General features: G+C 32.2%; 1 protein-coding gene across 4 annotated transcripts in view; it reads left to right on the forward strand.

The window, feature by feature from the left end:
• Positions 1 to 18,777, forward strand: part of LOC148285532 (uncharacterized) — a 64,888-nt gene that overhangs the window by 44,470 nt on the left and 1,641 nt on the right. For 3 of the 4 annotated variants that reach the window (XM_088223851.1, XM_088223854.1, XM_088223864.1), the window contains 3 exons: positions 15,670 to 15,917; positions 17,149 to 17,491; positions 18,646 to 18,770. In XM_088223851.1, coding sequence (XP_088079977.1) covers positions 15,670 to 15,917; positions 17,149 to 17,491; positions 18,646 to 18,770 — 716 coding nt within the window. Of the gene's footprint in view, positions 1 to 12,777; positions 12,972 to 15,669; positions 15,918 to 17,148; positions 17,492 to 18,645; positions 18,771 to 18,777 lie in introns of those variants that run through there. The other variant, XM_088223872.1, reaches the window with a different exon arrangement.

Consider the following 18,777-nt stretch of genomic DNA (forward strand, 5'->3'; position numbering starts at 1 on the left):
GTTTAGTTTCATCAATTTATCATTTTTTGACACTAAATCTCAATTACATAGAACCAAATTCCTGTGCATTGAAAGCTAAATACAAAACTATTGTTTTTATAAACAAAATGAACAAAAGTTTTGAACAAAGGAAACAAGGTTTTTTTTCTAATCAGTGTGAACTCGGATATGAAACTAGAAATAAAAATGAAGTAAGGCTGCCATTTAGTAAGAAAACGAAGACACCGAACTCGTTGATGCACCGAGCTGGACAGTTTAAGGAAATACCATTAGAAATAAGACAGCAAAAAAATACCTCCAAAGTATCGAATATTTCAATATAAATATATTGAAATACTAAAAATAAAAAATATGAAAATAAATATATGAGTATACATTTTACACCATTTATATAAATAACATAAATAACTATCGCTATCAAAAAGATTTAAGTTAAATTTTTAATTGCGACACTTTTGGATTTGCTATTCGACTTTTCATGTTTTAATATTTATTTATAATTCGGAATAGTCAATACTTTCCAGATACCCTTTTCCGAACTTCGTTGAGCGAAACTTAGGTACATGAAGATTCCCTGAGTTACGCGTTATTATTAATATTTTCGAAATATTATTATATTATAAAATCATTTCATAGAAATACACCATTCCTTTCTCTACAGTCCCCTTGGTAAAACCTGTGTGAAGGAATATTTTTTTATTAAAAAAAAAAGTAATAACAACAAAAAACATTAGAAAAAATATCTAATTAAGAAACACTTTTTTCTAAAGAGAAATGACCAAAAAATAGTTTTCACAATAATAATAGTATTACGAGTACAATACATAAGTTTTTAAGTATTTTTTTAGTTAGTGTATACAATAATGCATTATAAGAATAGGCATATTTATATTATTTATTTTTAATTAATATTTTTTCTTTCATTCTTCATACTTCATAAGTATTTTGAAAAAACAACGCATTATCCATAAATAAAAAGTCGATTACGGGAATAATCTAATTCGGTTATTCGAACTATTAATATTGATAATAATCGTTTGCGATTAAGCACACCCCAACAAATTTGAACATATTTTTGTCTGGCAGACCGGGTCGTCTTCATTTTACAACGCGTGTGAAAAGGTAACAGATTTTGTATGCGTTTGCAGGATAAGCGCGGTAAAATATCGGGTCGTATGGATTTGCGTGGCATGTGTGAAAACGGCCTTAGGGGTACACTGAATATCCTGTATCCGGCCAAACCACTATCCGTGTCATCACTAATTCAAAGCATTAAATTTTGGTCAAACCTTTTATTAAATGTTAGTAAATAATAATTGTACATAACCACTTAACGAGTTTTCTATGTCTACTGGTTTCGAGACGTAAAAAAAACTCAAAACATTAGAAACAATGATTCGCTATAATTTATCCTTTTCTCACTTACAAATCCACCTTCTTGTTAAATACACTCTTACTCTTATCCATACTTAACACCTAATGGTGGAAAGGGCAATACATTGTTACACATTACACGTCCATTAAGGTGGACCGATTTTTTCCGAATTTTAAAATGAAAGGGGTCCAAAAAGTTGCCTTTTATATTACTCGGAATGCAAAAAATATTAAAAAATATACTCGATAATACTGTTGGCCCTTAACCAGAGCTTGAAGTTTTTGTAAAAGTCGATTTTTTGCGCTAAACCGACTGTCATTTCGTATTCAAGTAAAAAAAAATCAGTCCAATTAAACTTCATAAAGTGCATTAAACCTTATTAAATAAACATCTAAGGGCGTGAGTTGCACTTTGTTTTGTAATAAATGGGTAGCATTGTTTTAATGAGCCATTATTTTCGTCAATATTAGCCAGGCGCTCAACGGAATCAGTTCCGCGGAGTGTAAACTTTTTGCATTCTAGTAGTTTTAAAACGTGTTAGAATTTTTAATGTGATTAAGTTACATTTTTCCAAAAAAAATTTTTTTATCAATATAGATAACTAACAAAATGTTCAGACAGTGATAAACTTCAAACCTTGGTTGAGGGCCAATAGTAGTATGGAATATTTTTTTTAATAATTTTTACGCGCAATGTGATCCAAAATGCAACTTTTCAGACCCCTTTCACTTTGATGTCAGAAAAAATAAAAAACTTCATACAACATCGGCCCACGCTAACGTCCATATATTGCATTATGTCGAGATATTTTTTTCCTGGTAGGATGTTCGCGGTTTAGCCTTATGTTGCAGATTTCAGGGTCCAGGGAAAATAAAATAAATGAAATAAAACGTCTTTTCGTCTTTGTAAGGAATTGAATCCGAGACCTTCGTGAATCGCCCAGTTTTCTGATACGTGTATTATAACTGTAATATATGATTATTTATTGTGCTCGCCGATTCTTTCTTACGTTATTTTTTTAATAATTCATGTAATGAAAATTAATTAACATGTGTTCATGTTATGTCTGGCAGGTGTCATATTGATGCTTGATAATAATATCGCTCATTCGATAAGTTTCGGTTCAATGAAGCATCAGTAGGCGTTATTGTTAGGACGAATATTCCGTGCTCCGACTTTTTGGCCCCGACGACATTTTGTAGCGTGCGTCGGCATTTTGCCAAGCGAATGTATACCGTCGTGTCCAGAGAAGTCCGTCGACCTCCCGAAGCATGTGATGATGAAGAAACAGCGAAGAAAAGAAGAAATTGATGCGAGTATTTGTCTATTCAATTCTCGACTATCCTGAAAGTCAAAACATTAAATGTGCAGGAAAGCGATTTTTTCGACTTCACAAACGGTACGATCCTTAGTATTGCAAACGCCGTGTTAGTTATTGTAAAATTGTTAAAAGCAATAAAATCCTTTGAAGAATTTTATTTTTTTTTTTTTTATAAGAAAAAAATGCTTTATGATTTACCAATTATTTCATTTCAAGACCCATTTTCAACGGGTTGTAAATAACTCACTATTAGAAAATGGGAATCAAGTTGGGGTAGAGTGGGATTCACAAGCAAGCCGTGAGCCCGATACACTAGCCACGGGACCACAAACCGATTCGACGATTATTATATACGGCAAAATTGCCCTTTACAAAACTTACAATACAAACACATTTGGTTTAATTATTTTATTTAAAAAAACATACATTACTTTTTAACCAAGATTTCGATAAGAAAATTAAACCTTCAAATTATTCAACTCATTCAGTAGAAGTTTAAAACAATTTTAAAATAAATGTTGTGATCAAATTAAATAATAAAATATTTTAAAGGATTAATACAACAAAAAATCAAAAAGTACTGTTTTATATAATTATTATACTAAAAGTTTAATTACCATTCACCATATTTGAAGAAGTTCAAAAGGTTTGTCATCAATAAAACGTTTTATTGTATAAAATTTTAGTTGACTACCAACTAGAAATTTCACTAATTGAGTTGAAGTGATTTGAAGTTGGTCCTAAATATTAAATTTAAATTCGATATTTGGAAGAGCCTAAGTAATAATGTATATCAATATTGTTATTAAATGTTATTTCAAACCTTAAGCGTATTTAAATACTATTCTACCGTACATGAGGTTTGGGGTTAGAATCCTGACAGGGTCGACGTGCAAGATGTGTTTTCACTTCTAATACTTTATCGTTGCTTTGGACTGGCATCTAAGGTGATAAAGGTTGATAAAAAGTAGTGTCGCGGATAATAGATCAGAAGTCCGAGGATCGAACTCAGTTCTTCCACAACTAGATTCCCATTTGCTAGCACAAAAAAATATTAACGATTAGTTGAAAATGTCTTCTTCTTCTCCCTGGCTTCATCCCAATTTACTGTTTGCATCGACCGTTCCGTAGGTCCTTCTGTCCTTCTGTCCTGGACGACGCCATGCCTATGCTCCCGGTTGAAAATGTCACAGCAGTTAACTATCTCTCACCATTATACAACTTTGCATATCTATTGAATCTGTGATGTCACCGATTTATTTTATTGTCTAATTTCATGATAAGCTGTCCACTCAATTTCGACTCGAATCTCTTTGATCTCAAGTCAACGTAATCACATTATGTACGAGAAAAAACCACCTGCAATCGCCAATATCAACTGTATTATTTTTGGCATTCAAAATAATACAGATTTTTACTATTTGTGCTTGGCCATAGTGGCAAGCGTTTTGTGGCGCGGGCGCGGTCACTTTGGCACTGCACTTGTTACCATTAATATTTATTTATTTATTTTACACTTTATATACATATACATATAAGGGCGGACACATTGCCTTAAGGCAATTTATTCCTACCTACCCAAAACGTTAAGTATGAGAAAATTAGCATATTGGCTTAGACTGTTAATAAATTAGTACATTTATTAAGTCTAAGCCAATATGCACAGTTTACACACGTTATTTGAACAAAAAATAATTTATAAGTATAGAAAATAATACTTAGGGTAAAGACAGAAATAAGGACATTAAATTCGAACAAATTTATAGAGAACAAGTCAATAAAAAGTAGTAAGAATAAGTATAGGTATAGAGCGCCGCGCCCGCGCCGCGCCGCAAAACGCGCGCCACTATGGCCAAGCAATGTTGGTACCGCAAGCGATTTGCGTGTGGTACATTGCAATAAAAACGTTTGCATGTAAATATCGTGAACATGTTTTACCGCCAATTCAACACATTGTCTAAAATAATTAGAGAGACCATTCCACATTTGATTCCGCATAATATCCTCTAGCAAAACTTCTACTATCCATATTGATCGTATTTTTCTTTCTCAAAAGCATTCCAAAATTTGTTGAATTAATCTGGCATTTAAACGGTTAAATTACGCGAAAAACATTTATTTAAGCAACACACTCACATGCACACGTTACATAACAACATTGTGATGTTCGCACATACGCGTGATGTTTTGGTAGTTTTTTATAGGCAGTAGCATTTGCGTGGAGCGGGGAATCACGAGTGGGGAACCAGTAAACATTATCTATATTTACATACATATTGGTACCACCACAATCATGTAATTAGCGTTAGTAGTAGTGATGCTATAAAATATATTCAAGGCTGTACACGGTTTTTCAGGGCCAGACCGCGATACTTCAGAGGAACATTCCTCATGGTAAGCTTGAAAAAAAATCCTAATAAAATTTTCAAAAAAGTCATTCAATTTATTTTTTATAATCTCAAAATGGAGCAAAGCTTTCATTTCTCGGACCAACATCTGAAGTCGACATGAAATATTGGGGGTGATTTTCACTGTAATATTTCATAGTCCCTGGACTGCATCTGAAGTGTAGCACTGATCACTGATCATCTTGTCTTCATGTATAAAGTTTATGATCGAGATGTTCTGCAGTAATTGGAAAACCAATGTACCTACTGCTCTATCTACCACTGGGTGCGGATTAGGAATAAGTGAGTCATTTAAAAATCCACTACTTTGCTAAATATTTGACTTAAGTCGATTCGCTATCCGTTTTCCAAATGCCAATGAGGAACTTAAGCCCTACAGAAAATTGGATACAATACATGTTTTCTTGCGCGCGGTAAAAATTGGAGCATTAAATTGTACAGCAAAGTTTCTTGAAAATGTACGAAAAAAATATTTTAACAAAAACGGACTACTTTGAACGACGTCAGTAGTTCATACGAATCAACCAATGATTAGAGAGTTGTGTAAGATTTCCGTTTTGCTTGCCGTCAATGGACCAATGGGCAGAACTGATCGAAAATAAGCGGAAGAAAACCTCTGACGTCACACTCGGAGTTATTTCAGAAATACAAAACTTCAAAAAATCGTAGCGTTGATAATACGATGTGTAAAAATTGGAAAAATTAAATCGTGGTTTAGTTTAATAGTTTATTAACAAACAAAAAATCCACTGTACTTCCTCATCGACCAGTAGTAAAAGAATAAAGTTTTCTTACAGAAATACTCCAATGCGGAAAAACATTATTAGTAATTAATGAATTAGTTATTATTATTTGTTACCATTAATGTTAATTTTATTCTTGAGTAAATGTACTTAATTATTTAATAATTAGGATTTTTCTTCTGAAATAGAAATATAAATCATCCAGAAATAAATATTTATAGAACTTATTTATTTAAAATGATGAAATCACGTGCGTCTTGCGTACGTATTCTGCATTTTGGAAAGTATTTTTAAAAGCGGTTACGAGATAATCAAAGCATAATTTTCTGTTTATGAAATCAACTATTTTCATTGAATTATCACCTTGTTAAAATATTTGTTATGTCTGCTGACTGCTGTTATTGGAAATTTTATTTATCTTTGTTCTTACCGTGTTTGCAAAATCGACGTGCACAGAAGATCTTTTGAACCTTGTAAAATATTAGTGTTAATAAAGGTAATATTGTATCTGGGACTGTGTGCTATGAAGATATGATCAAAATATCCAACTCTAAATTTCTGTACGTGGAGTCACCTCTTGACAAACAAAATATTACCGAAAAAATTTCAAACAAATATCCACATTTTTCAATTGATAAAATGGAGTATAAATATTTCTTGTTCTAGTTCTGCTCTATTGTTTTTCCAAATGTTATTTTTTCTGTGCGTCCTATATCAAAATAATTCAATGTGGTGTGTTGCGGTCTGATTCTGAGTCCGTGCTATCACAAGTTAACGCTGAAATTGACACGGCCGCGCTTTACTTCGGACGTAAATTGAAATCCGTATTCTGGGCTGGTATTCCAAACGCCCTCGTGGCCGTATTATCTCGTGTATTTACATACAAAATACTCGAGAAAAACTTTTTTCTCGTGCCACGAGAGTGGTTCAGAATAGCAACCCTGTTAACACGAGCTCGTGTTAAATTATCGCGAACTTAGAATAAGACTGCTGGTTTTTGAGCTCAATACTCGTATGTTGGTTCTAGGTCCTGAAGTGTTACAAATTATTTGAAAATTAAAATAAATATTTTCGTTATTTGATTTACTCAAATGTTTTATATTTGTGACGGTTTATTTTAGTCGTAAAAAACAGTGTTAGAAAATGGAAAGATAACGGGAAACTGTTTCGAACCTGGGGCTTCCTTATCCGCGTTGATAACCACGGGACCACAACCCGTCTCAAATTTACCGAAACATGAGATAGTTCCGTATTAAAATGAGGAAGTTCAGTTCTACGGGAAATTGGAAATGAAAATTGTTTTACTAAATGTTATTAAATAATACCCGCCTCTTCGTCAGGACACCAATTAAACCATCATGCAAAACCCACTATACACCTTCACCATAGTTGTTGCACAAAAATACAAAACCAACACGACACGCATTTTAATAAGCACGTGCATTAATTAGGACAAACATGCACTGATTGACGGCCTCCGTGGTGTAGTGGTCAAGACGCTTGACTCACAGACGGAAGGTTCCAGGTTCGATTCCCGGTGAGAACACAAAAAATTAAATGTGATTTTTCTCAAGCCTGGGTTCTGTGATGTAATTCACCACTGTAATTGGGCCTCTCGGCCTGTTGTGGTGCAAAAATAAAAAATAAAATAAATTAAAAATAAATTATAAAAATATTCTCTTGTTTGAGAATTAATGAAAAAAGTAGAGGGGATGGAGAAAATTGTAGAAAAACTAGAGGGGATGGAGAAAATTGTTTTCTTACACGCGGTAATTATTAGAGCATTTTATTCTACGGCGAAGTTTCTCGAAAATGTATGAAAAAATGCGTTTCAATAAAAATGAACTACTTGGTAACGTCACAGGTTCAGATAAACACGTGCTTAGAATAGCCAATCGAAAGCTAATCCAAGCGAAAACTCACCGACTTGAACTCGCGACGTCACGGGCGGTATAATTTTAAAATTACAAAACTTTAGTGCGATGATAATACGATACACGAAAATAAAATTTTTGGCTTAGTTTGATAGTTTGTTTATTATTAAATAAAAAATTATGTTCTGACGAGCGCGTTAAAGTATATTTCATATACAGTAAAAAATTTATTTATACTTACACATAATATGTCCGTGTAAATTTTGCCACATGTAATAGTAGGCACATGGTCTGCCTGTCTGTCTGACGTCACTATTCTGCGAAGTAGGGCGATGCAATACACGGTATTGACAAACAACAGTCGAATTAACCTTCAAATTTTTCAGAATCCTTCAATTACCATTTTACAATTCTGTTTACCGGATAATACATATTTATTCAGAGCGATGGAACGCAAATTCATGTTCAATGATTAAATAAATATGACGAATACTTACACCCCAACACTTTACACTTACTAATGATCTTTTTTATGGTGTCATTTCTCACGACTGACGTACGCTGGCATTATGTTTTCAAAAAAACGTTAAAAAACCCAGAATTAAAGATATAATTAAATACTTGATTACGTTATCCATTTTTCAATGTTTTGGTTTGATAAAAAAACTAACGTGTTGATACAAAACGCTTAGCCACGCCAAGAATCAAACTTTGACAACAACAACAAACTCTCTCGCCGTTTCCCCGTAACGGTAGGCAGAGAGAATAGGACGCCACGTCGCTCTATCTTGACTAAAATTGTTTGAAACCAACATAGTCGTAGTTATTAACATACAGAATAACAACAAATATGAAGACCAATTACAGGTTTCATATAGGAACAAAAATATAAAAAAAACAAAACGTACAGTTTGCTAGAGGGGTAAAGGGAAGTGGGATGGGAAAATAGGTAAGGAAGAAGAAACAGTAAGTAAATATAAAACAATGAAAAAATAAATAAAAATAAATATAAATGTACACATACATCATACATACTTATACATACACACTACACACACATCCATATATATATATTCAGGATGTTCATTAAACCCTGTCACATCCGAAACCACGATGGTCAGTATACACACGTGAACATGTATATATATATTTATACATACACATACACACATGAACATATATGCATTCACAAATGCACATACGTACATACACACGTGTACATACATAAAATTTTTAATAAAATTATGAAAACCGATAAATATAACAAAAAAAATAGAAACTAACAATTTTGCTCTTGTGACGTGCTAATGTTTTTATCGTATGACGCGATTTGCATATATATCTCGCATCCTCTACATTCATACATCTTATGCTCGCGCGCCGAATATTCTAACTTTTGACATGTCCATCTTCAAGTATCTGTTGGATTTGGTCATGCCATATCTTTCTCGGTCTTCCTCTATTTCTGCATTCGTCAACATTCGCATTGTAAATATTTTTAGCCGTTATTTCGCTGTCCATTCGCTCTACGTGTCCGAACGAATGCAGAACTCCTTTTTTGATTTTGTCGATAACGCTTATCTCAGCCTTACATGATGTACGAATCTCAAAATTAGTTTATTTATCGTTCATAGTTTTACCACACATTCGCCTGAGATATCGCATTACGAATTTTACTAAATGAGGAAGTGTAGTTGATTTTAAAAAAATAATTTATTTTATAATGTAGCTCTACACTTTATATTATCTCCATGCATTCGGTTTTATTTAATATAAAAGTTTTTTCATTTATTTTCATCTCAAATAATCTTAAGGTATGTTAATGTACATTTTTGATTTACAATGTGGTTAAACCACTTTACCTTTACAAAATGGCAGATCGTTTTTAGATAGGTGACTTCCGTTTTTTTTTGTACCGAACCCGAAACGCTAAAAGGTTCCTTAGAATTTTATAGAAGATAAGAATGACGAATGACGTCACTCGTCTCGCTATTTATAACTTGCAAATTTTTACCGTTCTTCACGTTTGTTCAGTTCTCGCGAAAAACACCGGTTTTAGTAATAGCGAACCATTTATTTCAACAATAACACAAAACGTTTTTTTGTGAGTGAGTAGCGTATCACCATTTTGTTGTTTTGCCAATGTCACGTTTTTGATTGATGGATATCACAGACGAATAAGATGTATTTTTTGGAATCCTTATAGTAGTTTTAAAATTTCAATTTTTAGAATAATTTATTAGGATTTGTACGTTAGAAAAGGAGTGGGGGGGGATTTCAATAGTTTAGGGAATCTATAATTTATAGCCCGGCAGAGTTTGTGGCTTAGTTCTCAACCAATCTGAATTTCAAAATATTTTTTTTAAGTCTGTACAATAAATACTCAGTAAAATGTACACATTACAAACAAAAACAATATAAATATTTGGTGGTAACATTGTTGAAAATATTACTAAAACTGTTTTCTATATTCAAATTACTGAACATATTTTTGAGATTATTTTGATAGGGAAATATGGACGGCTGATGATGATGATGAATATACTTTGGTACATTGCATTTATTCGTAGGACATATCGAGGCATTACTGACAGAATGCATTAAGTCATTAAAACAAGTTGTGGGATAATTGCATTCAAAGCTTTTTTATTCCTTTAACGCATTATTTTTCCCACAATTATCTTTTTTTTTTTTTTTAAAGCTTCAAAGAGTAATCTTTATTCTAGGCATAGCATAAAGTTTGAAATCAACATCTTGCACCTATATTTAAATATTTGAAATATATAAAGACTCTTGACTTAATGCATTTAAATATAGGTGCAAGACTGCTTGATTTCAAACTTTCTGCTATAGCCTCGAATAAAGATTACTATTTGAAGCTTTTCAAAAAAAAAAAAAGATAATGTAAAATGCTTGAAGAATAAAAACATTTGAAGCGATTTGTTTTAATGGCTTAATGCATTTTGTCAGTAAAGCCTCCATATGGCCCGCGTGGCTTATAAAATTCACTGTTTCATCTATTTTTACGTGTCCGTATTCCTCGATTTTTACATCTCGAAAAAAGCACTAGGTTTTTTCTGTACCAATCTACGAAGATTTTCTCATCCCGTATTATTTTAAAGGCATTTTTTTCCTAAATAAGGTTTTATTAGTTTACTAGCGTACCCGACAGGAGTTGTCTTGTCCGAACGTTGGCTTGCCTGCTATTAGCCGGTTCAGCAAACGTTTTTTCCATATTCGAATTTTCGATAAACCTACTTAATCACATTTGACATTGAGTTTGATATTTCAATCTTTTCGTTTCGTCATTGTGTGATTTGCTGTTGCCCAAAGTAAAATAAAAAAAGAGAGTGCAATATACCGGGTCCATCTGTAAATCTAAGCCATCCACCCACTCAAACACACAAAAAATTTCATCAAAATCGGTCCAGCCGGGGTCTATCGGTTCAGGAGGAGTTCAATGACATACATACGTACAGAAGAATTATATATATATATATATATATATATATATATATATATATATATATATATATATATATATATAAATAAATATGTGTACAAGCTTTATTTTTCCACTAACAAACGGCTGTGATTCGAAAATATATTTTTTTATATTATAAATTTAAGTACAAATTTTGTATTTTTTTTACCTGCCTGTTTTTTTGGTTGACTGGAAGATATTTGAGCTTTTACTGATAAGCCCGCTATAATGCAAACGTTTTCCAACCTCCGTGGCGTCTACTATCAACAGGTAATTAAATTGTTTTTTTAAATATTTTTTATTTATTAATAACCTAGGTGCATTATTCGTTTTGAACCGTTAACAGGCCCTTGTTAGGAGTAGTCTGCGAAAGACTGGAGTTTTTTTTTCTTAAAATAAAATTACATTTTTTTTATGTTTAAATATGCTATGTATTTCACGACTCCCTTTTTTTTATTTTTGTTTTTATAATTAATACTACTTACCTAAACTATCCTGTTAGGAAAACTTAAATCAGTCGGACTAAAGTGTGACTCACATTACTATTAACGGGAAAAAGGTGAGTTACTCATTCTATGCTAATTTCTACGAAACAATTAACTACAATTACTCGTTTTTTTCTGTACAAAATGTTTACTGCCTCGCAGGCTTCGAGGTGATCGGGGGCCCGCCGCGTTTATTTCCTCTGATTGGCCGCCTTTACGGCACGCTAGGCTCTCATTGGCTGGCCCGGGATGCCGTCACTCCTATCTCGTGACCCAGCCGAGAAAACAAAAATATCCCACTGTTGAGATTTCGCATTTTCCCATATATTTTGTGACGAATGCAAAGTTTGCGCGGAATAATTATTTTGGCAACAGTAAACATGCGAACGAATATAACAACACAAGCAAAAATTGTCTATTGAATGAGGAAAAACGACCTATCTAGACATCAAACGAAGTGTGAAAGAGCATGAAATGCATGTACGTATTAATTTTTACTATTTTTATTCTTAAATAAATGAATAAGAAGAATACCCGTCTTTGTCCTTTTTATTTTATTATATTGAATAAAATTGTAATGCTCTATTTATATACATAATTTGTATCTATACATACTTTAATATGATGAAGTTTATACTAAGTAATATTGTTTTGTTTTGTGTTATCTGTCGATACGATTTTTATGTCGTCATGATGAAATATATACGAATTCTTCATAATATTTCCCCAGTAATAAATCTGTTTGTTTCGTTTTGGGAACATTGTTTTTCACTTGTAATCTTAATTAATTTGTTGACCTGTTTTCGCTCGTTTTAAAACCATAACCAACGCTTTACATACGTCACTACGTCACAGTTTTATGTAAACCACACAAATTCGTCATAGCGTCACCTACCTATTTTCTAATTTGAATTTCGAGCCACGCGTAGCCGTTCCCGATTAGAAAAAACGCTCAGTCGTCTGTCTCTCTTTTTCACATTATTTATCCCAATGCCGTCCCTTTCATGACACTTAGTTACTGCGTTGGCCGCTAGTGACGCCCGCGTTGGAGAACTGTCAATATAAATGGGTGGTCCGATTTACCGCATTTTAGTAAAGTACGATTTTTCATCTACGCTCTGTGCCGTGTCAGGAAATTCGAGTTTCATTTTAATACAGTTTTTGAATAAAATATCAACTGACAAGTGAATACTTTTAGTGGTAGCACAAAACTGTGCTCATTCTGTGATTTACTGTGATATATTGTGATTTATAATTTTTAAAAATGGGTAGATTTATATGGTACGTACACTTTATAGCCTTATATGTAAAATATCATTGGTGCCTTTCATAATGCAGTACCTTCTTAATTAAACTAATTTAATTTACCGGTTTCAATTTTTCTATATTTAAATATCAACTCCGAAACAAAATATATGTACTAACAAATGTCATTTGATTTACTAACATAATTTTCTCAAATAATGTTTTATGTGTACTTTTTATGTATTATCATTAATAAATTTAATGGCAGTTTACAATCCTGCGGGTTTTTATGATATAATAAAAATATTTTATTTAAAAAGGTTCTCAATTTCAGCAATAATATTTCTTATTGAAACTATATTAAAATTAGACTAGGATAATTAAAACTTACTCAATTTGAATAATGAGTTTCTAATTTGGTATTGATCCTTATTGAGGTTCTGGAAATATAAACAAGATGTGGTGAATAGTTTATTTCATGATATTTGTAATTATGTAACAGTATAACAGCCTGTTTTATATATTTTTGTCTGTCTTGCTTTCAAAGAGGATATTTTTCTACCAATCTTCGGTGAGTTCACAGTTACATAAGTTTGAATCTTTTGTGCATCACTTATGTTGTAACTCATGACCATTTTTCATTTGGATTCAAATTTATCATTATGATTGTGAGTTGTGTTGTATGACAAGGACTCATATTTGATAAAAATAATTGTATTGCTCTCCATCATGTTGATGTGAATAGTGAATATTTTCTACTTGTCATATTAATTTTCACATAAAACATTTCTCATTACGTTTTAAATGCATGAAATAATCAGTTTTATTCGAATAAAAAAAAAAACACTTCATGATTATTTTTATTTTCTTATCTTTATGCTCATTGAAGCTTTTAACTCTTCATTGCCATTTTTCATATGACCTGTGATGTGTGAAAAGCATTCTCATGAATATAAGTTATCAATTCAAATAATTCGTAAACTTCCATTTGACCAATGAAAAACTTCAGCCCCATGGGAAATTGGATACAAATAATGTTTTCTCGCGTGCGGTAATTAGATCATTAAATTGTTCAGAAAAGTTTCTTGAAAACGTACAAAAAAATATTTTAATAAAAACCCACTACTTTGAACGACGTCACTGTCACAACCAATGATTTGAGAGCTGTGAAGGATATCTGGTTTGCTTATCGTAAACGAACCAATCTGAAAAACTGTCGGAGAAGAACCTCTGACGTCACACGCGGAGTTATTTAAAAAAACAAAACTTTCAAAAATCATACCACTGATAATATGATATATAAAAATAAAAAAATTGCTTAGTTTAATAGTCTATTAACAAATAAAATAAAAAAAACCACTGAATTTCCTCATTATCTTTTACCCTCTACCTGGCATCTTCAGACTGGTAGATATCATAGTGTTTCGAATTAATTTATACATAAAAAAATATTGTCTTAAGTCACCAACTCCACCTAGACGGCTTAAACGATTTACGTGGGGTTTTCAGATAAATATAGATCTTTGCGCTGTGCTTGTTCGTATATATTAAAATCTCCAATCTAATGTGTAAAAAATAAGTTAGGAGCATAAATGTTTTATTCATCGATCTACCAGGGTTGCATTCGAGGAGAATGCATTTACAAAAAAATGGAAAGATGTTGTTTTTTTGGTATTAAAAAGTTTGTTTTTGAATGTTTATAAACAACATTTGCTTTTTATGGATCCCAATCAGATTCTTTTCTCAAATTCCTTATAATTTCTTCCCATTTATTTCTTTTTACTGGATGTTTGGTAATACTAAAATAATATTAAATTCAATACATTCTTAAAAATCGTATTCCTACATAAATACACCACTCTGTTGGTGAGAAGACCGGAGTTTGACGTTTGCAGAAAGAATGCCATATTAAAAAAATAAATAAATTTTATGTTTTTAAATTCAACCGTAAACAAGTACCTAGGTACCTACTTAAATTCAATATTAACAAATTTTAGTTTTGGAATTTAATCACAAACAAGTACCTAGGTACCTATTTATCAATTAAAAGTCTTTTTCCAAGCTAATAGCAGGCAAGCTAACGTTCGGGCAGGACAACGTCTGTCGGGTCCGCTAGTTAAACATATAGGGCAATCCAAGCTTAACAGAGTTGAATGTATAGAGTTACAGATTTAAAATAAAACCATTAATATTGACCTGTTCTTGCATTCAAATAATTTGTGGTAAAAAATTTCATAGGTGTTTAGTTTCATATTATGACTATGCTAAAAATGAACAAACGCTTACCCTTAGATACTAAAAATGTTCACGAAAAATTTTTTTGTGTCAACTTCAGCATTTTAAATTCAAAAGTTTTTTGTTTTTTTTTATGTAGAGGAATGTAAAACATGCAGCATTTGTGTCTAAAAGTTTCGTTTACATTCGTACCGCTTTTGCGTCATTTTAATGATATCAGTCTTGAAGATCTCGCAAAGGCGATTAAACTTGTCACTGGTTATTTCAAATTTGTGGATACTCTAATATTTGATCAGTAAATTCAGTAAGATTAATATTCATGTTGCTAAATATTTTACTAAAATGACAGTGGTAACGTCCCTTATAAATGGGCTTATTCAAACGTATGTAAACGATAAGCCTATTTTATTTCCATAATAAATTGCAACGATATCCCACCAAGAATTTTCATAAATTTAATGTTTAGGTAAATTATTCCAATTGTTTCCTTTTTCCGCAGTGATTTTGACGCCCAGTTTGCATCTCCTCCAGCGCACGACGACTCGTTCTTCCTCATCCGCTACCCGGGGGCAGGCTCTCTCCTGAGCGGAGCCACTAGCAAGGTGTCCAGCACTCCGCAGGTGGTGACTGCCTCCTCCACCACGCAGGCCTCCACCCTCAACACCATTAAGGGGAAAGACTGGTCAAGGCACACGCAACCCTGCCAGCAGTTCATTGACGGCGTGCCATTTGGCACTCTCAGCAAATGTAAGGATTTTATCATTACTTCCGAGATATCTTAAAATATACATGGCCAATTAAAGACCTCTATTTGAGTATGGATATCAAGTATGTAGTCCCTGTATCACTAAACACTGTGAGTTACTGAAAAACAATTCAAAGATGTGCTATGAAAATTTCCAAACTATTCAAAAGGATGCCTTGCCACGGTAGATTAAAACCACTAGGATTTACACAATTCAAAGAAGGATGAATGAAAGAGGACATGATAGAACCTTATAAAAATACTAAATTATAACTATGACTGCCCGCTGCGAGAGATGTATCAATTAAAACCCAACATAATTTTATGGGGTCATAAATGAAAGCTCTATCGTCCTCAATTCCACAGCAATCCCATTAAAAACTTCCTTTTTAGCAGGGTTGTTATAGACTGGAATAAATTTTCAAGTTTAGTACTTGTCCATTCCATTTTGGTCAACCAGTTCAAAAGACATTCAGATGATTTTTTTAAAGGAAGAAGAACGCTGACAATAAGCAATACATGAGATAAGGGCGCACCTTTAACAAATAATAATAATTATCATTAGGACTAGAAAATTATGCAATTTAAAAAAAACATTTATTTCATTTGTCATTCCAATTATTCATCCAAGTTATTAATCAGACATCTCAAAATTTCACATTTAGAGATAAAGAGAAAATATATATTTGAATTGTCATCACCATTTTCCTAGAATACCTCCCATGTGGATGCTATAAATATGCTTGTGTTCTCTTACAAGCCTGTATCAATAGTGTGAATTTATGTCAAACTAGCAGTCTCAGAGAAGGCATAGCTTAGCATTGTATTAAATATAAAAATATTGACCAATGTAATACTAAATAAGGCATATAATTAAGCCCAAGAAAATCAGAGAACAATATAAATTATAATATTATATACCATCTCTACATCTAATTAAAAAGTAAATGAAATGTCATAGGTATATGTTATCTTAATTATTGATAATTTGTTTTTAAAAATGTGCTAAAATAACTCACTTTTTATTTAATTTGGTTATGGTGTCTTAAGACAGCAATTTGTCCTGTAATAACTAAAACACAATATTTTAGACTGTAGAAAAATAAACATTAAGAGAATCTTTTATACAAATAGTCAAAAAAAGTAAAAACATTCAAATAATTTCAAGATCCAAACGATTTATATTTTTCAGCCAAGATTTTGCACATTAACAATTTTTAAATGTTTTTCTAGGCCCTCCAACAATCAAACCAAAACCTGCCGGCACTGATGACGGCTTCAAAGGTGAGGGTGCTGCCTGCGGCTCTTCCATAGTCAAGGTCGCCCACAAGATTATATCCAGCCGTTCTGGAAACCAATCGAGAGGAATGTCTGTCGAACCGATTCACGAGGAAGGGATCTATCAGATGACCAAAGGGCACGATGAGTCCAACCCTAACTCTAATATTAAGGACCAACTAGCGCCGAGCTCTGCGTACCTGAGCATGAGGAGAGGGAGTAAAAGCTTGCCAACTACACCGCTGAGCTCACCTCCTGGAAGTCCAGGATCTAAGAGGAAGAATAATGCTGGCAATAGGTAAACTATTAGATTTGTAATCTTGTTGTCGTATACCATGTTATGCTTTTAATATTATAATATAATAAAAGTGAAATTATTGTTTGATATGAAACTAATAATCTTTTGTTAACAACGACTAAGTGTCTGTAGAGTATAAAATAAAGAAAACATTATATTTTTTCCGCTTTACACGAGTTTAATATTGATAAGAAAACAACAAGCTTTGGATATTTAGACTTACTCATCATCAGCAGTGTGATTCTGAACGCTCTCCGGAGGGTAGAGAGAGCATTGCCAGCGTGCAAATTTTGAGCTAGCAACGCTTTCTTGACTCTCTGGATTATGTTCAAAATTGAACTGCTGGTGTTAATATAAACTTGTATCAGTCATATTTATTTAAAACTGATGATGGGTAATTCTGAATACTTGCTGTGTTCTTATTAATATTAAACTCACATGTGGCGTAAAACACAAAGTTTTCTATTTATTTTACATTTGACATGTTATTCAACAAAGTAAATGCTGAAATGTAAATTATTGACCAAATATAATCAAATTTAACCAACAATGTCATACATATGAAACTAGGGATGAAAAAAAGATAAGATTGCATATGAGGAGAAAAACAGAGTCTCAAAACTCATTGAAGCCGTAATATAAGTTACCTGAAAAAATAAAAGAAACATAAAGCATTGAAATACATATTTCAAAATACTTTGAAAAGATATGGTCTTGAGAAATTTTGATGAAAAATGGAAATTTTACTAAAAGTTTATTCTTAAGATGTTATCAACTAACTTAATAAAGCAAAAATAAATCAAACATCCGTTTTATAATACATAAATTTTTCTCTGCAAAAGTCACCATTTAACAGCTTAATTCATAATAAATAAATTCTATTTATTTTCAATGTTATTTTCCGATGCTTCCGTGTTTCATTAATTTTTAAGTAGCAACTTCCTTTGTTTATCTTTTGTATTTATGGCAACTTATGGATTTAAAAAATATTAATTCAACCATCCAAAATTGATTGTTCTTGCAAATGTATTTTTGCTTGATGAATTAGACTAATAGTTATTATTAAGATTGTTATTGTTATTAAGATTATTATTAAGATTGTTTCTAATCTAAAGATATTTTGGATAAACTCACATTTTATATTTTGTTTCTAGATTCTTCACTGGTCCATTCGAACCATCCGATAATTCTGGTAGTCGCTCTTGGAACTTGGCTGGACTCTTAGGCCAGCAAAGGGAAAATTATACTTCGTCCTCAGCACTAAATGAGGATACACAAGGTAAGCT

This window comes from Micrasema longulum, unplaced genomic scaffold (assembly GCF_059751315.1).
Source record: "Micrasema longulum isolate JH-2025_06_02 unplaced genomic scaffold, ASM5975131v1 h1tg000026l, whole genome shotgun sequence".
Classification (NCBI taxonomy): Eukaryota; Metazoa; Arthropoda; class Insecta; order Trichoptera; family Brachycentridae; genus Micrasema; species Micrasema longulum.